The sequence below is a fragment of the Falco peregrinus genome, chromosome 2, assembly GCF_023634155.1.
Source record: "Falco peregrinus isolate bFalPer1 chromosome 2, bFalPer1.pri, whole genome shotgun sequence".
Lineage (NCBI taxonomy): Eukaryota > Metazoa > Chordata > Aves > Falconiformes > Falconidae > Falco > Falco peregrinus.
In genome coordinates this window covers 110,449,067-110,471,587 of record NC_073722.1, presented here as the reverse complement: position 1 = coordinate 110,471,587, position 22,521 = coordinate 110,449,067, and the positions used below count along the sequence as shown (strand labels likewise).

The 22,521-nt window shown below is 39.7% G+C and overlaps 1 protein-coding gene and 1 long non-coding RNA gene across 15 annotated transcripts in view; one reads left to right on the top strand and one right to left on the bottom strand.

Annotated features, from left to right (window-relative positions):
* BCAS3 (BCAS3 microtubule associated cell migration factor) overlaps positions 1-22,521 on the top strand; it is a 370,182-nt gene that overhangs the window by 108,796 nt on the left and 238,865 nt on the right. For all 14 annotated transcript variants that reach the window (XM_055797243.1, XM_055797246.1, XM_055797240.1 and 11 more), the window contains exons 14-15: positions 831-964; positions 12,353-12,617. In XM_055797243.1, coding sequence (XP_055653218.1) covers positions 831-964; positions 12,353-12,617 — 399 coding nt within the window. The remainder of the gene's footprint in view (positions 1-830; positions 965-12,352; positions 12,618-22,521) is intronic.
* On the bottom strand, positions 12,824-18,321 carry LOC129783918 (uncharacterized). Its single transcript, XR_008746027.1, has 3 exons — positions 18,178-18,321; positions 16,211-16,308; positions 12,824-15,481 (listed from the first exon to the last, which is right to left on the bottom strand). It is a non-coding gene; the product is annotated as an uncharacterized LOC129783918 (long non-coding RNA).

Sequence of the window (22,521 nt, the reverse complement as noted above, 5' to 3'; positions counted from 1 at the left end):
AGTAGATCTGAAGTTTGTTTACTGTAGTCCTGAATCCTGCCGTGATGCTATACCTTTCTTATATGTATAAAATAATTATTTTTATGGTATAAAAACTTAAACTTTTATGGTAAATTGACTTCAAGTTTGTAAATGTTTAAAAACTGGGTTATGGACTGACAGATAGTGGGAGAAAAAAGTATATAGAAGTTACTGTGATTTTGCTGATCTTCTAATTTAATCATTTCAGTACATCCATCAGTGACCTGTTTTCAATGAAGTTAGTACCTAATTTAATATTTCACTTGAAAGCTCTCAACTCTTATTTGCTGCCTTTCAAGCAATAAATCAGTTTCTTTCATATACATTTATAAGAAAGATGCTTCTTCAGGACTGCTTTTGATATGGTCTTTTTGGCTGGGTTTTGATAATGTCTTGTCTTCCAAAAATTATTATTGTGGAAACATCTATCTTTTTTATACTGGCTCTTTCCCAGTGAAGAGCGTTTTGGGGTTTCGCTCTAACATTCATCACTTCAATGCTTCATATTGGTCACACAAGTTCTCAACTTTAGTTAGTTACCCAGATTTTTCAGTTGGCTTTTGTAGATTTGTATTGTAATACTTGAGTAGTAATACTGTTAATATGGTTTCGGGTGAAGTTCTGATTCATTTTTGTGAAGTGAATCCCTTGCAATTCAGAAATTTTCTGCAACTGTTTTCTTTTGTTTCCAGAAACAAAATGTAAGCCAGGCTAGCTTTTTTAGATAGATATTCTTAAGCCTCTTCTTTCAAAGTGATTAATCTCTTGTGCTTTTGTGTTTCTTTTTTCTTTTTCTTTTTTTTACCCAGGGATGTTGCTGGTCACTACTGATACATTAGGCCATGATTTCCATGTTTTTCAAATACTGACACATCCTTGGTCATCATCACAAAGTGCCGTCCATCATTTGTATACCCTTCACAGGGGAGAGACTGAAGCCAAAGTAAGTTAAACTATTTGCTGAAGAATAATCCCCAGGCACCTTATACATTTTGTGTATGTTGGCACTTTAATATTTGTTTCAGCACACAAAGAGCCTTTCTTATGTTATAGCCACAGAAAGGATAAGAGCACAGCATTTAACCTGGACAATAATAAATTCTTGCCCTTTACAATGAGGTGCTGTCAGATTTATTCGGATATGACACTACCTCCAAAGAGCCCAGGTTATTAGCTGTGTTTGTACTTAACCTTTTCTCATGTAACATGTTAAACATTTGTCTGGTGCCCATGAAGCAACTGTCAAGGTTTGCTTGCCTTTGATGGTAAAAGCCATAGACAGACAATTAAAGAGTTGAAGAGTTAATCAAAAGGCTTTGATTAACTTTTATTTACACTTTAGCATAGTGGGGGAACCTGTTGGAGACTGTTGTGATACATATTGAACTCCCCATTTTAAAAATCTCACTCTTAAAGAGGGAAGACTAAGTTAGGCTATTAGCATAGGGTGAAAAAGCCTTAAACTCGATTTGTAAAAATGTTCACCAAACTGAATTACTGATAAAGTGGAAAAAAGTGAGAGATGACTTTTGCTAGCATCACTCTGGTAGAGGCAGTTACACGTGTTATGCTCGAATCCTTCACTGTGATGCTTTTAGGCATCAGGAGAGCCTCACCTTTCTAGCATTGAGTAACTGTTGAAGAACCTGTTTTAAATACATAAATAAAAATGTCACCACAGGGTAAGAAACGAGTATTGCACTTGCTGATGCAATTACACACTGAAAGCACAGACTTGTGACAGTCTGGCAGATGTAAACTAGTGTGACAGAGAGAAGCCTCAGGCACTGTGATTATGACCCTGACACTGGAAGCTTTGATTATTATGGTACCATGATTATAGTTCCTTCAAACCATTTTTCTTCCTGTGAGTTGTGCAGTTTCCATTAAGTTTTTTGCCTTACCTTTGTAACAAGTAGAACCTGAAAGCTTGATTTAGTGTAGTAGAGGTTGATAATGTTTTGGTCTGTGCAAAGTTAAATTACTGGTAGTTTAAATACTCTGAAGCTTTGCTGCTACCATTCGGGAAAAGTGTAATTACTGTTACAGGCGGTGGTTTACTATAGGAAGGAATAACCCATCTGGAAAGTGAGAGGAAATTAGGAAAAACTGCCCGTGTGGGATAATTATATATAGTGCTTACAAGTAATTTTTATAAATAATATAAAGGGCATTGAGATCTGGGTGTATACATATACTCTGTCATCTTTTTGAGCATGCACTATAATGTGTGTAATGTTTTAGAGTTATTTTTGTTCTACTTTCATACAAAAAATGGGAAACATCCTATAATCAATATTGAAACCCAAAGCATAGGACTCCAGTCACTAGGAACAAAGATGTTCTTCTGTGTTTTACAGCTGATAATTTTGTTTTTAGGGCATACATTGGAAACCAAACATAACATGTTTTAGAGAATAAACCTTTATTGATACGCGTTTTTTGGGATATAGTATTAACATCTCTGTGAAAGCGTTACATTAAAATTCTCAGAATCAACATAGTAAAGTTTTTTCTGACTTTGCCACATAGTTTTCATTTGGGATGTGAACAGTTTAGCTTTTGGAATGGTATAAAATTGAGAAAATTCTAACCAGTCTGAGGCACATTGGTGGATTTCACAACTCCCTTGATAATTATCCAGCAACAATATCGCATTGGTACCCGTGATTCTCAATACACATCTATCGTGTAAAATATTTACATAATATGATGGATGGTTTTCCTTTTTTATTTTACTTCTTTTTACAATAACAGTGCTTGTAGATGTTTAGTGAGAAGAGTAGTATGTGGTGCTATTCTTTTGTTCTGTAGATTTCGTGTATGAGTAGCATTAGACAAGAATTTTGGAGACACTTCAATTTAAAATTCTCAATGCATATATTCTGAGATACACACTGGAAGACACTGTACCTCCTTTCTTGGTTAGAATAGTATTTCTACATTTGTAACCAGACTTTTTTTCTGCCCCCACTTCCTAGTTTAAAGCTAACTGTGAATCAAGGCCAATGGTCTTAAAGGTCACCTTCTGTACTGGAGCTATAAAAAGTTCTAATTTGTGTTGATGGACATGAATGATTATCAGTGTCAAAATTTGTTTAGCTAGTACGCATTATAAATTGTTTAAATATCATCATTATGCCCTTGTTGTATGTGGTATTTTAATGTCCATACTGAGATCATCTGCTTTTGTGCTTGAGACTCTGACCAATAGAGCTTCGCCACATATTTCCCAAAATATTGTTCTTTCACAGCCTGATGCATGATTTTTCTTTTCTTGCTTTGTGATCCATGAGCGTGTTTCTTGCAAGTACTTATTGCTGATATTATAAGACCATTTAGTTAATGGACAATGAACTGGTTCATTGGTGATGTGTACAAAAGTTTCACGTACTTGTAGGAGTGCTGTGTGTAAGCTGCTGGACACACAGAAGTGCCCTGTATGGGATCATTGATTCTGCACAAATTGACTGTACATGGTGTACACTGTAAGACCAATTTCTCCAAGAAGTGTAGGATCTGCAGTGTATGCTTTGTGTAATACGTGGCATGCCGATTCCCCTCGGGGAGCAGAAATTTGGAACCATATATATATTGGTGTTCCAAATATTGATGGGTATATCTGGTGTTAAGAGTAATGTTTGAATTGTAATTTCAGCCAGTTTAGAATATCAGCCCTGGAGGGTATCCCATTTGGCAGGGCTGCAGAATGCCCAGTCTCCGTTGTACTTTGTCTTTAGTGGTTGGAGAGCAGACTGGTTGCTTGGTATTTCTTATCTGTCTCCTAAGAGAAGATGATAGGAAGTCCTCTCTGTCATTAATACACAGAAGCATCTTAAGTGGGTTACGTTATATGCTTAATGTATATTACAAAAAAAAAAAAAAAAAAAAAAGCTGGTGTTGTGATTTAATAAAGGCATTTTCTGATTGATTTACTGCAATCAAGCAGTGTCTCTAAGTCACTCACCTGTCTTTCTACTGGGTCAGATGTATTAGCTATACAGTTACTGTGACTTAATAAAACGAAAGAATATATGCTGTATTATTCATTAATTTTCAACCTTCCAGACAAATTCTGGCTTGGTTTGGGGTTGAGAAATTTCAGTCTGAAAGGCCATTCCTACCTTTTCCTGACCATTTCTGAAATACAGAGACTAGTTGGAAAGAGATCTGTGGGGGTTTTGCTCCTTTCATGGACATCAGGATCTTGTCCTTAGCCAAAGCAGAATTTATGCAAAGCATCTGCAAATGAGTTGGCCTCTCCAACCTGACAGTGTCACTGAAATCGTACCATTAATTAATGGGATAAAATAGAGACCTTCTATTTTGAATTTTATAAAAGAAAATTGAAAATAGATTTTAATACAGAATGTTGTGTTTACATTGACAGTCTATCCCGATAGCTATGCTTATACTATTTGAAATTTTCTGCTTGATGGAGGAGAGAAGGATGAGGCTGTTGCAAGTTCCTCCACAAGATAAGCTTTGCCTGTGCTGAGATGCTGCCCGCAGCAGGTTGTACTGGTATTCAGTAGGTGAACATACGTGCTTTCTGGACAACGGACTGCCAGCATCCCTGGAGTGGTGTCCAAAGGCACCTGCTAGCCATCTTCCAGATTTTTTTGTTAGTGATCTTCTCTTTAGGGCTTGACTGCCATGCTGGTTCACTTGCTGATGGCTCCATGATGCTGAGAGAGATTTAGGTACTGAGCTTGGGTTTCTGAGCTTTCATTCCCCTTAATACACAATTAAAGGTAAGTAGTAGTGTTCTCCCTGATGTTCACAGCTAGTTTTCATAACATGGTTTTCCTTTTCTCTTTCTGCATGCTTCGAACAGTGAAACAGAGTGTTACCAAGTTTTAAAAGCGTTGTTATCGCAAAACTGTGTTGTGTTTGCTGACTTTGAGCAGCAAATATAGGAAGAAGTCTTATGTGCTGAATAAAACTTTGAGTCGGGACTGTGAAGATCACTGAGTTCCTAACAAAGCCACTTACTTTTTTGTGTGACTGAAATGATGAGGCAAGATGGAAAGTGGGCCTGTGCCTCGTAAGGAAATTGCAAGAACAACAGCCATGAAAGAATGGGAAGTGCTCAGATACTTCATTGGTTCGAGTGATGTGAGTCCCAAGGTCACAATGTTCAAAGTTACTTTCCTTCAAGAACAGAAGTCACTGTTTCAGTTACATTGGATTCATATCCTTTAGTCTTTAAGTGCCACTTACGCTTTAGAATTTTTTTTATTACTTAAGAAAATAAAAAATAGTATGTTTGATGCACTGTGTTACATCATGAAGGTTCATTGCAAGCACTGATTGTATTTAACCATGCCAGAGAGAGAGCTGAAGCTCACAGAGAATCCAGGCTTGCACAATTCAGCTGTAAAGGGGAAAAATGTGCATGTCTATGTGGTACACGTTTTGCTTAAGGATACGTTTTCTTGTCCTACAGCTCTTACATTGCGAGTCAACACTTACTGCACTCGTATTTTTACCCAAGAGCATTTTGGAAGGCTTTTAATGAAGGTATAGCATGTTCTGAACTGAGGAAGCTCATTTACTTGCAGATGAAAGTTAGACTGTCACCTGATGATCCTTTCTCTTTGATCTGAAATTGTAAACAGAAAAAAAAAAATCCCTGAAAACAGTATTATCTCAACCTAGAACAAATAAACATAATGATAGCATCAGTGGGCTGGTGGCCAGGGTCCTCTGTAATCTTCTACGCTGTCAGACTTCTGTTACTCTGACTCTCGAACTGGTGTTATAACTGACTTCAGTCAGCATAGGTAAACAGAGAGCACGATAAAAACATTCCAGCGTGGGTTGCCACAGAACATGTGCGATTTTACGCTTTTCTGGGGAATGCATGAATGTTTTTGTGATGTGGTTTCATAGAGACTGTTCAAGGTTGTGTCACATACCGTGTCCAGGTAGTGAAACACTGGAATAGTTTACAAACATTTGATGTAAACCTCCATGGGTAATAGAAGTCTCTTCCTATCTTTTGACAGACTGACATAGTAGCAATTATTTGAAATAGTCTCTGGAAGAGAGACTTCCTTATTGCCAGGAAAGGATCTGGGGACAGTCCTGAAATAACAAAGATTGATTTAACGAAGTTGATCAGTCTTTGATGAAAGCAGACAGTAAGAAACTGCTACAGTTAGGAGCAGCTTAACTATCTTGAGGAGACGGAGCTCTAAGCAAAGTGGCGTTTGCAATTTCAGTTATTAATAGAGAGCAGCTACTCTGGCTGAAGGACCCTGCGTGAATGTCTCACTATGCCCAGATTCTGCCATTGTTTTAATATGAAGCGACTCATGGAGACAGAGTTGGGTCTGTGCAGGTCTGATAAATCATATTGTGGTAGCCCATGATTTTATTATTTTTTCATTTGTGTTTGTCGCTACATAATTTCCTTGATTTTCTCAACCAAAAACAATTTTCAAATACAGACCAGTTTTCTAATTTATTTTGACCCTTACCTCCTCAGTACTGCTGCTTTTTCTCATTTTTTAATGATACTGTTTTTTTATTTCTGCCATCTCCCTACACAGCATAATGAAATACTTAAGTCATGTCCTTCAAATAATACTGTGTTTTCTCTGTGACGTTACATAGCATGCATGAAACTGGGTTAAGTTCCTATTGCAGTGACACTAGTCATGCTTTATTGTTGTTGCACTTCACTGTTGAAGTTTTAATTTGATGCAGTGAAATGCACAAGGATATACATCTTGTACCTGGTGTAACTACCCACAACTGAACAAGGGCACTAGGGAATAAAAAAAAATACAGCACTAGGAAAGATCAAAATGTGTTTTAATATTTAGTTCCTGTAATTACTATGAAAATACGTGGTTCAGTGTTGAAAATATGTGGTTCAGTGTTGTGGGCTTTGTTTCCTCACTATTGCATTATGCCCATGCATCAGGAGTGGATTTGCCTGGGGAGATACTGAGCCCAGTAAAGCTCCTTCTCCTTTCTAAGAAAATAATTGATAGTATACATTGTGTAGCAAGTTAGTACAATATTAACTTTCAGAAATATAGAGGCTGGGTATGGGCTGTCAGTCATTCCTGAGAGCAGTGGTAAACAAGGTCACTGCCTGTCCCATGTGATTGCTTGTGTAATCAGCCATTCCTCTGACTCTTCCTTTTTCATCAACTGCTTTTAAAATAATTTTCCTATGTGCTGCCCTTCTGTTTTGTTTTCTTTCCTTTCAGTTATGACTTGAATTTTGTTACTTGTTTTGTGAATAAGATGTTCTAATTAATACAGTGTTTCAATTTAGAGAAGCTGTGGGAATAAGAAAAGAATGATAGCAAAATACTTACATAGATTTCCACGAGATAAAACAAGTGAATGTATGTCAGATTTGAAGCCTTTGGTTCAGATTATTTCCTCCAGATTTTCAGAATATCAGAAATAATTTTTTGATCTGTGCGATCTTTGAAAGCTGATCTTCAGTAGAGCTGTGGACACACGTATCCTTGTAGGACTCCATATATTAAATGACCGTACTGTCTCACTCATGTCAGACTCTGGACATGGCAGCTAAATTTTCATTCCGTTTTCTGGAGGACTTGCATCACAGTGTGCAAAACACAGGGAAACAGTTTAGTGGAAGTTAAAAAGAAGCATGGGAAAAGAGTGATTGAAGGACAACAGGAGAAGGCAGTGTTAAGACTGGAAAGTTAACTTATGGAGAAGGGAATTCTTTGATGGAAAGGGCTGTGAGAAACAAATAACGGTGAGAGAAATGACAGCGCTGAAGGAAGCTACATGGTGGAGAACTGGCCGTATAATGCAAGTGTATTGGAAGATTTCTTTCCTAGTACCTGTTAAGAAAACCTTTCTCAGACTGTTCCTTTCCATTGAAATACTGGATGATTCCTTTCCAAGTCATGCTAAAGCCTACCAGAATATATGAAACATTCTTTATTTGTCTCTGATAGGAAAATAATCATATTGTCCGTGATTCTGAAAATCATGTTGATAATTTTGTGAGGGTACTGATTTTTTTTTTATTCATTCATTTATTTATTCATTTATTTATTCATTCATTCATTTATTTATTTTATTTATTTATTTATTTATTTATTTATGGCAACAAAGTTGTTATATTAATACAGAGGACAGTCAGTAGTAGACAGTAATATAAGAGGTGCAGCATGTCTGGGCAGCCAGAAGCCCATTTGGGTTTGACAGGTACTGATTAGGATTTGTGGAGCAAGCTAATAGTCTATAAAATATGGACAAAATTTCTGCAGACCTCTTCTACCACAGGAGGCTACAATACCTGGTTTAGACATGGGCAAATTGGAGGATGCGTGCTGTTATCCTTACAACATTCTGTGGTTGTCTTAAGTGCATTCCTTTGGGCCAGAAAAGGCTGTGGTGTTTCTAATGAGGACCTTGAAGCATCCAGGGATTTCACCAAGACTTTTGGATATGCAAGAAATTTAGGTTGAAGCTTAAGGGACCAAACTGCTCACAAACTAGGAGGAAGAAAGGGTAGTAAAGCTAGGCACTGATGTTCCCACAGGTGCTCCCAAGTTAAAACAAAATCTCAGGTCTATAGTTCCCTTTCCTGGCCCAGACAGAAGAGGATAGATAAAATATGGAAATACAGACATGAGTATTAAATCTCATGTTGACCTTGAGCTATAGATTAAACTTTGCGTCGTGAGAGATCTAGAGTACTTTGTACTTGATTAACATATATTTGTAAACAGTATGGGATTTTGATTGATCTTTAGTATCTAAACATTACATCATAATTAACAACAAATCCAGAAATATATTATAAATACATGAAATAATAGTACATTAACCTAAAGGACAGCAATAAATTGCAACGCTTAGCATAAACTTGAAAACCACTAATGGGCCACTGTGCAGTTTGTTTATATTATAAGCAGTCAAGAACTCTGTGTAATATACAATAACAGCGTGGAGGAGAACAGCAAGTCTGATGTGATAATTTACTTTTTTTTTTTTTTCCCATGGACACTCACAGCTGATTTTTTGAAGTAATTCCTGAGACTGCTGTAATGAGCATTCTCTTTTACAGGCTGGTCCACAGCTTTCTCCCAGGTGTACTGGAAAGTTACGGACATCTTTGCATTGCACAGATGGATTTGGCTCTTTTGATGAACGTATTTAATTCATGCCATTGTATGAAATTGGAAATATTCTCTGAATTACCTTCTTGAACTGTCTGTGGTACTGCTACTTATCGTTCATCTGTGAAAGACAAATGAGGCCATTTGTGAGACTGGTAGCAGATAGGTGGAAGTACTGCATGTGTAATGGTAGCTTCCAAAATACTTTTTGTCACTGCTCAGTAGGGTTTCATAGCTGTATTCCTATAAATCTTAACTCATTTCACACTCATCTGTCAACACTTTTTTCCTTGTTACTACTGAGCGTTAAAACCCTTTTTGTTCTCTGCCTCTGTGGTTTCAGCCGTATTTTAAGTAGTCACGACTTTGATGCCCACGCTCTTAACTGCAGCAAGTGTTTGTGATCGTTATTTTAAAGGGAATGTTTTGGATTACGTTGTTCCAAACTTTCTTCCTGAAGATCAGGAATACTTTTTAATGTTTACATTGAGAAAAAACATCCTGCAGTGATTGTTTCCCCATTTCTTGCTTTGTGTTGTCATATGCCAGGGCTGCTGTGTGCGTTTTTAGAACAACGTGATCCTAAGGATGAGTACTGAAAACTGAGTATTCGTATAGAAACATACACATTTATGTTATGCAGTACTGTGAGATGCAGTTTTTCTGTATCATCTCACAGAAACGTCCTCTAAAAATGCTGTACCAAATAACATAAGAGAGGGTACGTGGTCGATGTGAGTGGAAGCACTGGTTTAAAGCGTTTAGCTGTGAAATCAGTTGAAGTGCAGGAGTGAAGAGATTGAAGAGGCACAGGCGGCCCGTGTCGCTCCTGTAAGTGCAGCTCAGAGGTGTCAGTTCGCAGGGAGGCTGGCGAGGTCCCTTGCAGATGGCTGTGGGCTGAGGGCAGAATGCCCTGCGGGCGGGAGTGTGGCACTGCGGAGCAAGACAGAAGGCGGCTTGCGCTGGAGGGGTGGAGTGAGTGAGCAGAAGAGGGAAGAGAAAGGAAGAGAAAAGCTGTTTTCTGGAGGCTGGACAGAGAGGTGCCGTTAGAGATCAGGAAGGGAATTTAAAGCTCGATCTAAAACGAGTACCAAATATTTTTGCAAACAGTGATGCGTTCAGAGGGGTCACGACCAATGGCAAACATGGCCTTTCTTGACGTTATTGGAAAACAGGGCTTTTGATGGGATTGGAATTATATTCCAACAGCCTTAATGACTTTCTTATATTGGTGATCTTTATTGTAACTGAGAATAGCAATTTGTATACGGTTCTTACCAGTATACGGTTTCTGACCAGTAGAAATTGCCTCCTTACGTTTGGTTTCTGACCAGTAGAAATTGCCTCCTTAAACAGCAAGCATTTAAATACTCTTGGTGCCATAGTTTTTCTCTGACTCCATGGCTTTGGGGTTTCTTTTTTTGGCTCTTGTTAATCCCTGTGGGGTCTCTAATCCTTTTAGAGCAATCTATTAAGGTGAAACACTTTGTAGGCAAACTAGGAGCTCTAAGTGCTTTATGTCTTTATGTGTCTTTATGTCAGTAATACCAGAATCACTGAAAGTGCAAAACCTCTCAGATTTTGGGGAGATTGTTTAGCTGTATCATTAGCAGATCATTTGGGTCTGTCACCGTGGTTGAAAAGAGCAGGTGTGTAGCCCTGTTTTTTAGTTTATCTATGTAATGTTGATGAAGCATTTTTTGTCGTGACAGTCTGTCAGCCAAATATCTTGTCACAAGTCACAAGACTTAAATCCTTTTTTTATCTCAAAGGCTTCAGGGCTCAGTTGGAAACTTGCACTTTGATGAATACTTGCTGCTTTTGTCTGGAATAGCTGGAGTGCATTTCTGGAATATTTGTCAAGATTTTATCAGTGTTTACTCCAATTTGAGTACCTAGTGTATTGTAAAACTGGCTTCAGTGAAATCTTAAAGAATTTTATTTAGTTTATGCTGTTTAATAATATAATGAAAACTAATCCTTCGTCTGTATGTTTGTTTGCTGTGTTAAATCCCACTTGCGTACGTGGTTCTTTTTAGTCAGCTTTTACCTTTAAAAACATTTTTGGCAGAATTGTTTTAGGATTATTTTTTTCCTCTGATAAATCATGTTAACCTAGACTACTTGTTTTCTTGAGTTGTCTGCCAGTACGGTGTTGGAAACAAACTTTAATCTCTCTTTTAAAGCATTCCGTCAGGAACAAGAATTTGCTTTCCATCAAAGCATTGTTTAAGGCACACTTAAAAGAGAATTAAATCCTTCTGGACTTTGTATTTGAGATCTATGGAAGGAATAACTATAGCAGAAAATATTTAACTGTATTTTTGTATTTGCTTCACAACTGACCATTTTAAGGTAAAGTAAGACTTGTGTTTCTCAAGTGGTCGATAAGTACTTGTATGCGTAAGACTAAATCTAACTGGAGCCTTTCCGGGGGACTCTTAATAGCTGATTAGTAAAGATTGTCTTGTGTGAAATGGAGTGGGTTTATACAGAGATATGGCCAAAACTGTTTGGTTTCTTCTTGACAAAATTTTAAATCCAAAGAGCATACGTCCAGGGATGCCTGGATGAATGGTGGTCCCACGGAGGGACACGCTGATAGCAGCAGGATTAGAGACCATTGCAGACAGCTTTTGAAAATACTGGGCATTGATTTTTAGCTTGCTAAGTTATACAGGACACGGTATTTCTGTTGACTTAAAATACAGTTTTGAGTGCCAGTATTTGTCAAAATTGGGCCCAGTGGTGAGATCTCTTTTCTTCTCATTCCGACCTTTTCCCCTTTCTGGGTAATCTCTAAAAATTAAAGTAAACAAGCAAATAACAAAGCATGTAATTGAAATGATTTCCAAACTCTTTTTAGAACTAAATTCTATTTGAAAATTACACCAAGCTCTTGTGGCTTTCTGTAGTACTTTGCAACATGGTTTGTTTTCATAAGTTCAGGCCTGTTGAAAAGAAAAATCTCAGAATATTTTGAAAAGTACACGGAATTTGGAACTGGGTATTATACTGCAGCTTGTATATATTGAGTACTAAGTTCATTGGTGTATATGCCAGTATTCAAGTTAGGCGTGTATCAAGTTTTTATTCACATTTCCAATTAAGCTTTGTGTCTGTTTAAAACATGACAGTCTTATTTCCTTTTAGAGGTGTGTATGTTGGTGACTACATTCCCATTTCACTCCTCTGTTTTCCAGGTACAGGATATCTCCTTCAGCCATGACTGTCGCTGGGTTGTGGTCAGCACGCTTCGTGGCACTTCTCATGTTTTTCCTATCAATCCTTATGGTGGCCAACCTTGTGTCCGAACACACATGTCACCCCGGGTGGTAAATCGCATGAGCCGATTCCAAAAGAGTGCAGGGTTGGAAGAGATCGAGCAAGAGCTGACATCTAAGCAAGGAGGACGCTGTAGCCCTGTTCCAGGCCTGTCAAGCAGCCCGTCTGGCTCACCGCTCCATGGTAAATCCCTTTTTTACTTCTTTTTCTTCCCCTTACATTGTTCAGAAACCCTTCCTCTTGAGTTGTTAATGCCCATATCCTCTAAGATGTTTCAGTACTTGCTTGCTGTGTAGCTGCCTGACTCAAAAAGATTTTTTTCCTACATACCTTTGGAGATGCTGGCCTAAAGATCCCCATAGTCTTCCAGCTTCACAACAGAAATACTGATTTTACTGGAGATCACAAGAACTGATTTGATTCATTCTGTTTGCCCGTGTAGTTTGTGCCACCAACAAATGAGTTTCACAAAATAAGGTGCTGCAGGTATTGTGCAAAAATATGTAATGTATGCAGATATTATAGGAATGAGCCAAGGTACAAATACTTCAGAAAGATAGTTCTAGTTTTGCAGCTTGCTTAAGTAAACTATGCTATCACAGATGTGTTAATAATTTCCACACTAAACTGAAAGTTTTGGGGTCTTCAGGTTTCGTTTCCGGCTAGCACGTGGTCAGTAATCTGGTCTATATTCAAATGCAGTTACCTAAATTTCTCACTGCTCGTCAACCTCGATCATGAAGCACATCTGGATATCCACAGTAAATACTGTTTGAGGAGAAATGTGGAAGCTAGGCAATGTGAAGTTAAAGGCGTAGACTTTTGACCACGTTTGTGTGTGTGAGCAATGTGACAAATAATGAACAAAGGGAAAAAAAATTGTAAGAACTGATCTGCACGTCCTACTGCCGTGGTGGATGTGCTTTGGAGAAGCTAAAAGAACATGAAGAGGGGCTTCTAAAAAAAGGTTCAAAAATCATCATTGTCCCAGCTTCTTCAGTTTCGTCTTTGCCTTTCTTTTTGCCCTTCTCTTTCATGATGTCTGTACTAGAAGCTGCTTTGTTTGGACTGAGGATTTGCTGCATCCTTACCCCTCCTTTCTATGGGGAGTCAGTCACAGCTTCCATTGAAGGGAAGGTTTAAATAGCAGTTGGGTACGGACAGCCACCCTTTCCAGTCTGAGAGTATTAAAAATGGCAAGGAACAGTTCCTGTGCCCTAATTATGAGTTGGATTAGAAGCACTTGTGAAAGCCCAACTATGTGCTGTCATAGTCTTTGCTGCTATAGAGAGAACCTTTGTGGGATTTCTGAATCAAAGGAACATTTTAATGACTTGGTGATTATTAAGGGAACCAGACTTGTCTCAGAAGAAGCCTGTGTATTTTCTCCTTTCTTTGGACTTTCCTAAACAAAGTTTTCTGCATAGCTGTTCTGGAGCCATGCTCTTCTGCCTGGAGCCACTGGAAGGCACCCAAAATGCAGTCTGTAGTTTCCTCCTCCTTGGAGACATTTGTGTATCTACCATTTTACTTTCTAACTCATCGTTGTACAGCAGCTCAGCATGTCAGGCTTGAGACGGGCTGGGGAGTGCTGTAAAGGTTTGCTGTGGCACATCCGATCCCTTTTAACTGTTGACATCATGTAGAGGAGAGGAAGGAACTATCAATTTGTGTAGCTTTCATCCAACCAATTCTGTTTTCTGTCAAGGGAAATGGCAGTAAGTTGTTGCCTTTACAGTACTCTTAGGTATGTTTGAAGTTTTGAATAGATTTGACACACTTTTTTTAGGAAGAAACAGCAGTTTCATTTTCTCTAGGATCCTCAGGGGTGGACAGATTTTCTAGGTAGGAGAAAGACATGCATAGATGAGTTACTGAGAGAAAGGCAGTAACATTTATGGGAGCATCTCAAGAGTTTTAAGGCTTCAGTTCTCAAGTGTCTGTCTTGATATATAATAAATCAGATTTTTTCAAGATCTTTGTGCAGTTATCATTGCCTGAAAATTAGCTCTGTTTAAACAGTTAGCACCGTTTGAAGGCTGCACATGAACGCCAAGAATTAAGGCAGAGAATAAAACCTTAGTTTTTGGAGAACTTCATGCAGATTAGGCTCATCACGTTCTCACAGTGTAGAAGGACTTGAAGCTGGGCACGCAGTAAAGCTGTAGCTGTGTATTAGCAACTTGCAAACCTTCATAAGAAAATTTTCCATGAGGAATTTGTGGGGATTGTATGGAGGAGTTAGGAGAGTTGTCTTTAAAAATAAAATAAATTTGGTTTTAAATAATCAATTTGGTAAAATGTTGTAATGTTTTCAGTAATATTATTGTTGCTTTTTCATTTCAGTAATCTTTCAGCTTACCTGGCTGAAGGCAGGCAGGATATTGAACCATATTGTATGCCTTTTATAAAAAGCCATTTATTATCAACTTGGAAAAAAAACCACTAAAATTAACAGTGACTTTCAGTGGAGGGATTTTGTGTGCATGTGTAGCAGCTGGATTAGCCAGAGACCAGTGATTATTTTAATTTGTGAGCTAAGATGTGTTTACTCAGATTGTAACAGCTCTTTATCATATCATATTATAATGTTTATTTTTTGTTGTTTGGAGGAGTTACGGTGGTCTGGTGACAGGAGAGTAGACTAGTATTCAGAATGGAAAAGAGCGGTTCTGGGTTTAATTCTTTGCTTTACTTTTAACTCATCTGTGACCCCTAGTAAATTTTATTCAGCTGATTTTGTCTATCAGCTTTCTACTATGTAACAAGAATAACAATCTGTGTTCCCGGTGTGTGGAATTACTTTAATTTTGTAGTTTTCTTCAAGAAGAATAACTTATTTTCCTTAATCATCCCTCCAAATGCAGCTGATTATAATGGAAATAAAGCCAAAGAGGATGTCCTGGAGAACACCAGTATTACACTGGGACAAATTGTTGATTAGGTAACAGATTGGGAGAAGATGGTGATAAACTGGTTTTATCGCTGGAGAATTTCTTTTCTATGGAGTCATGTCATTATGATTTTCCTGTTACGTCCTTTGTAATCTAGGAAAGTTTCAAGAAACCTTGAGTTAGAAAAACTGCTGTTAATCCTTCTGCTAATGTTTTTTGCATTACAACAGCGTTGCTACAAGCTTAGGCCGGAAGACCGGACTTCTGTGAGTGAAGTGCTTGCTTATTATCTTCTTTCTTGGTTAGCAATTGCAACCTCTTGATGCTAACTTGTGATTAGCTGTTGTTCTTGTAAATATTTTCAGAGTTCAAGCTCTGTAATATTTTTCTCGCTTGTTTTTTAACTCCTAGTTTCAAAATGAAACTGTTTGCTATGTATATAGTAGCCAGGCAATCTATTTACATTTTGTTCAGAGTACCCTAGGAACTGTTTACCCGCACAATGTAAGCCTTTACTGGGGGTGGGGATGGGGATGATTTCATTTCCAAATGAATCATAGTTTGGCTTTGTTCTGTTTAGCAGAATGAAGTAAACTGTTAAAAAGAGGATGATAAAAAGATATTTCCTTTGCACCTTTTATAGCTAACACAGATTTTGTTTAGGCTATTCTGTCTGGTAATCCAGCGAAGTTATATTTTTGTCATTCTGTTGGATTGCCAGAGTGTGTGTCAGTAATATTGGAGTTAGGTTGGGATCCTTTTATGGGCTTTTACTATTATAAGACTATTACGACATCAGTTGGTTGTGGGGCTGAACATTAGGGTAGAATGTGGCCTTATGTGACCTTCTTACTTGTATAAAATGGGGCTTATGGTACTTACCTGTCTCACAGGTACACTGTGTGGATTCGTGGATGAGTAGTTACAACAGAACTATGTCCTGGATTCTGCAAACGTATCCCATGTTATCTTCAGGACACCTATGTGTGAATAGCAAGGAGCATTTAGCTATAAAAATGTAATGCTTTACTTGGAAAATTGAAAGCTATATATAACACTTACTATTTTTACTCTGCAAATTAAAATTCACGCAATGTTATTAGCATTGCTTCTTGCACCACCAGTAAGTTAAAGTCTCTCTAGCTCTATGCGGAGGATTTTTCTGTTGTTGACTGCAGGAATTTCTACTATCGGAACAAACAGTAATACAGTAAGTTAAGCGCACATTGGGCCTATAGCTACACATCCACACCTACTGAAAACATTCAATAATTACATGATACTCTCTGAATTTGTCCAGTCATTTTGTTAGGGACTGAAGTATTTATTTGGATGGTGGAGTTTTGCCAAAAGACCATTCATAATATGCAGTGGTTCTGATTCAGATTTAATACCTACGCTGAAATGCAGCACATAAATCTAGAATTATGAAAAAACATGTCGTTCTGTATATATTGTGTTGAGACTTTTATTTAGCTCTTTATAAATATTTAGTGTAGCACATTTCATGGCAAAATCTTTTTTGATTTTAAAAACCAGGAAGGTTTTCCTCTCACTTTTTCTTCATTTGTCACAATCACAACACGATTAAAATCCAAGCATCAAGCTAGAAGTTTGATAAACATGCAGTGTGGGATGCTTTAAATATTTTCATGTTACTTTTCACTATTTCCCAGAGTGAAACTCCTTTTACTAGAAGAATTCTTATGGGAAAGCAGAGTTGAAAGGACTGACATCATCAACCCTTCCTGAAAAACAGATTGGTTTCCTTTAAGTAACACTCACTTAAGAAACCACCTATTTAGAGAGAGGCAGACAAAAATAGTTTCAAAGAAAATTAACTGTATAATAACTTAAAGCACTGGAGGGCAGTTCCTTTCCAGAGTGTAACTCGAGGGCTGCTGCTGTAAACATGAGTTGAAAACAGTTGTTTGAAAATTCTCTATTAAGCTTTAATTTTTCTCTTTGTAAACTCCAGCTTCACCGGACAGAAAATAGTTTCTAGAAATGTATAGATACAGCTGCAGGATAGGCACCATTTTTTTTAATGTGCTTTTAATATTCCTATTTGTTTAGTCACTCTGCTCTTCCACAGCATCACACAAGGCTATGTTTTTATTTAAACGTCCTTTCAAATAATTTCTTTCCCAGCTTCGCCCAGAAGTCTAAATTTGTCTGTAAATGCTTATTCCGCCCCGCCCCGCCCCGCCCCGCCCCCTCCCCCCCCGCAGGCCGGGGCCGGCCGGCAGGGGGCGGTCTCCTCCCGCCGTGCCGCCGCCCGGCCTCGCCGCCCCTCCCGCCAGCCCTAATTCCATCCGGGAGACTTTTGTGTCGCGACTCAAGCTCGCAACAGGCTGCCTCTGGGGAGCCACCGGCCCTGGGAGCCTGGAGGAGCCGTGTCGCCGTGTCGCTTGGGGCTAGCGCTGGGTCTGGCAGCGCCGGGCTGGGCGCGACGGTCTGCAGGGGCTTCGCCAGCCGAAGCGATCCTGTGGTTATATCCCCAGCGCTTCTTGTGTAGCGATGACCCTGCAGAGCCTCCTCAGGGTGCTCCTGCTGGCTTGGTGACAGGGGGGAGACACCTCCCAAAGCGTGGGGATGGTAGTGGGCCACCTGCCTTCCTCACGCCGGGACTGTTGGCTCTCAGGCCCCTCACAGCCCCTCTGGCAGGGGCTGCCCGGCCCCTCACAGCCCCCCAGGCAGGGGCTGCCCACCCGGCCCCTCACAGCCCCTCACAGCCCCCCAGGCAGCGGGCCGTCCAGACCAAGCTGCCACTCCCCGAGTTCGTGCCCGCATTTGAAATTTCTCTTCATGTTTTTAAGGCAGTTGGGAAATTCTTACTTTTTTTTTACCTGGTGGTAATTCTGCTAACGACTATTGGAGACCATTACTTCCTCATGGAAAGGTTGCAGGGCTGTGCGAGGGCTCATGGCAGTGGAAGGGCTGCACAAGGCCCCCGAGCCAGCAGTTACAGCAGCCCCCGATGACACAAGGGAGAGCAGGTACGAGCAGCTGACCCTGAGCACCAGCTTTGGTACTGGTCAGGAGCTTACTGGTTGTAAATGAGCTGTGGTTTTAAGCTGCCCCCCCCCCCCCCCCCCCTTTCTATTTTTTTTTGTAATGGATGGGAGAATCAGTGGAGTGAAAGAAGTGGGTGGTATATCTAGGATAGTTTCTGAAGTGGAAGAAAAAGATCCATTCCCTTCAGATAAGTAGGGAAGTAGACTGATAAATTCTGTCACAAGGGAAGTTTGTGTCTGTACATAAAGTGTTTTAGAAGTGGGCTTTTGTAAACAGTGTAGATTTGAGACTGGGGCAAATGTACGTCTGCCTTTAGATTTGAAAAAGGAGTTGCGAGTATTCCAGATAAATTGAAAATTGAAGGAGACTGACATCAGAAGGGAATTACGGTTCTTGAGATACGAATTGTAAAAATATAGGGCTGAGTGATTTAGCCCAATGAATACAGCAGCCAAAGCAAACTGTTCCAGAAAGACTGGGTAGGCAGGTGGAGGGGAAGTAATAGGTAGTGCACAGGAGACCGCGATGTCAACGATGGATCGTGAGGTGAAAGGAAGGTGGAAGGCAGAGAGGAGTTGGATTACCACAGATGTGAGCGTCCCACTGAAGTTTTCCTGTCAAGATGGATGATTTCAGTCTTGGTAACATCAAACTGAAGAGAATTTCTATAGGGTCAAGTGTTGATGTGTCAGAGGCATGCACTGAGGGAGTCCAAGGAGAAATAGTAACTGGATTTTTAAGTGTTTCTCTGAAAATGGCTTAATAAAATGACATTTTGGGATTCTATTGTTATTTCAACTGTTCCCTCAATTACTTCCTCTTAATATACAGGAATATACAGAAAGATGTTTTTCCATCTGCAAATCTCACCATTTAACCATGTATATAAAGGACAGGCTAGTGTATTTCCTTCTCATACATCATGAGTAATAAAGTCATACTGCATATTACACATGCCTTTTGATAGGATTTTGTAGTTACCAACTGGAAACTGATAAATAGCGACATTAGTGATGTACAAGAAGGAGGGTGCTCAACTGCTTTATGGCTTCTCAAGGTGCTTTACGGCTCTGTGCAGAGGACTGGATACCCTTGTACAGAGCTTGTTTATACCTTGTATACCCTTGCATAGAACAGTGTTTTAAGGGGAAATGAGTGTGATCAGTATAAAAGCTGTCACTGAGAGCAAGCTTTGAAATAACAAGCTGGCTGAAAAGAGTCAGTCGCTGAAGGAGTGATGCGAGGAAGGTTTTCTGAAGGTGTCCCTGTCCAAAGCACAAAAGGGGAAAGGCCGGGATTAGGTCAGGAAAAGAGGTCTAGTACAGGGGAGATGGCGTGGTCCAGAAATTTGTTGGTGGGTCAAGGAATGTAAGTGGGTTGAGGGAGCTGCAATCGGTGAAATGACAAAAAGTAGCTTTGCTCACCTGATACAAGCCTGTAATATGTTTGATCAGGAGGTGAGAAAGTAGAATCTAGAGTTTTTCAAGAGACTGTATCAGCTGAAGGAGGAAGTTTAAGTATTGAGGGTGTTGTGTGACAAGTAAGGTTTGGTATGAAGGAAGGTGAAAGCATGTAAAGCTCTGTGTTAGTAACCAGTGAGGGAAAGGAATGGGGACAAGAGCTGGTGGGAACAATCATTTTATCTGATGGACCTGCTGAGTTCAAGCCCAAACACCCTGGCAGTGGCTGTTGTGGGGCACAGCCGTTGTTGAAAGGGAATCCAGGGCTGATCCCTCGTGCCTGCGGTCTGAATCAGATTCCCTGTGTATGTGATTGTGATTGATTATGCAGTAAATGGGTGCTGCCCTTGTTGTCTTTTTTTTTTGTTTATTATTATTAAGTAAGGCATTTAAATCAACCGTGCATTTTTGGTAGTCTGAAAAATGTAAACGCTTCATGGAAAGAGACGTAAGCATTAAGATTGGAAATAAAATATACTTGTATCTTTTAAAAGGTTTATCTTTACCCTTAAACATGCTGATGGGGCTTATTCTTTTTGCTAAGTCTTTGTGGGCTGTTAAAATCAGTTGCTTTTTCCCATCTCAAGGAAATGCATCTTTGACACTTCTCATGACCTGAGTCACGATGCTGTCACAGAGCCAGAAAACATCCTTAACAGTCATGGGTAACAGAGCAGAGCTGCCGAGGGTGTGTGGTGGGTGGAAGAGGGAGAGAGATTGCTATGGTTTACTTCAGTTCCTATTCTATGGGTGTTTCAGACAAGCCGTTTATTACAATTATGCATGGATATTATTATCAAGTCCTCATACGCAGTGGTTCTCAAGACACTTTTTTTTTCCCCCCACATAACTAAGGATAAATGCTGTGTATTCAGCCTGGATTGAATTCAGATGCTGTATTTGTGCTAATTGTTGCAGCTAGAGCAAGGGAACATAAGGTGTAGGTAAAAAGGTGGGGGTGAAAAAAAGCCTTAAGATACAGTTTATCATCAGTACTGAGTTCTAATAAGTGAAGCCCTTTTGGTAAGGGGCTGCTATTAAACTTTCCCCGTGTCCTCACCCAGCACAGCTGCATACAGAGGTGTCCTTCCCAGACCAGTCATTTTGCAGTTTCTAAGACAAAGTGACCAGTTTTTATGGCTGTGACATCCCAATACAAAAAAAATTAAGTTCATAAGATCATTTTATTTTGTATCATTTTGAAGAGAAGTCTGAGGCACCAAAATTGTCTAAAGTTCACAAAGCCAAAGCATCTCAAAAGTCATCCGTGAAAGAAAGCTTTGAATTCAAAACTGTTGATATAAATTATGATTGATAGACATGACAAGGAGCAGTAATAGTGCATACTTGTTTTCTCAAGCGCTTCATCACTCACCAGCAGACAGTATTAGTAAAATTCCCATGTGCAAGAAATTGGAGCAACAGAGTCTTAACTCAGTGCCTAGAAGCTGCCTTGTACGATAACCTCATTAGTGGAGTGTTAAGTCTGAGCTCACATAGTCCTTCTCCTTGGAAGAGTTTGCAAACTCAAGTTCAGTGCTGTGGTAGCTACAGCCATAGCTTCTGGTCCCGAGCTGGCTTATGGCCATGCACCGGGGAGGATGGGCAGTGCACCTTCGCACTTGTTTGCAAAACATTCAGCAGCTATACCTGTAGTAGTTACAAGAAACTCATCTTGCAGTCTTTTAACCTGTGAAGAGGCGAAGGTGCAAGGTCTGGTACAAACAGGATGGGATGTCTGGACCCCACCCTGGCTGTGGCTGGCATTTACTGGCCTTTTAAGAGCAGAAAGGCCAGTTCGGCCGATTTTGCCGGTAACCACCATCTGGAGTAAACCAGCTGAAGTGTTACTGCTGCTGCCTGCTTCATGGCCGTGAAAAGTCTGGAGCCAACAGCTGGCGAACAAGTTTTGTTGTTGTTTTTTACTTCAAGTTTTGTCCATAAATGGACTTGAGCTTTGCACCAACAATATTTTTAGTTAAATAAGTCCTGAAAGATGATTATTATGCCAGACTTGCATGTGTGGTGGTGGAGGGGTTGTTTTCTAAGGAAAAGCTTCAAGGCACCTTTACTGTGCAGCTCTTTTTGAGGAGCTTTAGCACAGTAAATTGGTGTCTGTACAAAATGAGGGGGGGAGACGGCAAGGGAAGAAGCAGACATTTGTGTCAGATTTTCAAGGAGACATTTTTTAGACCAGGCAGTTAACGCTGTGTATGTCCCTCGCAGCTGCCGGTAAGAGGTGCCATGGGGCCCTGGGGCACTGGTGCTTCTGGCAGAGGTGGCTTCCTCTCCTTTCTGATTACTCTGGACTGTCAATGTAATTTCTTTTCCATGCAGGGAAAGAAGAAATACCCATGTAGGTAGGTGAAATGGCAAGCCATACATCACTGATTGTGTAAATAAAGGACAGGTTCAAATCCTAGGTATAGCTTGAGGTTTGAACTGTTCTCACATAATCTGTCCTCAGCCGGGGAGAGGTAACGGGCAGCAAAGAGGTTGTAGCAGTTCCTTCTCTCTTCTAACCTTTGCTGAGGAGGTTTTCAGTTATCAGTGGGAGGCTTTGTAACGGAGAGACCAAGTTTTTGAAACCGAAGATAGTAGAAGAAAGAGAAACTTCAGGAGGAAAGGAGCATTATGAGGCCATGTTCAGATTTTGAGTGGATGACACAGATGAGCAGTTGGAAGAGCTGAAGTTGAAGGAGCTTGGGTGAGAGG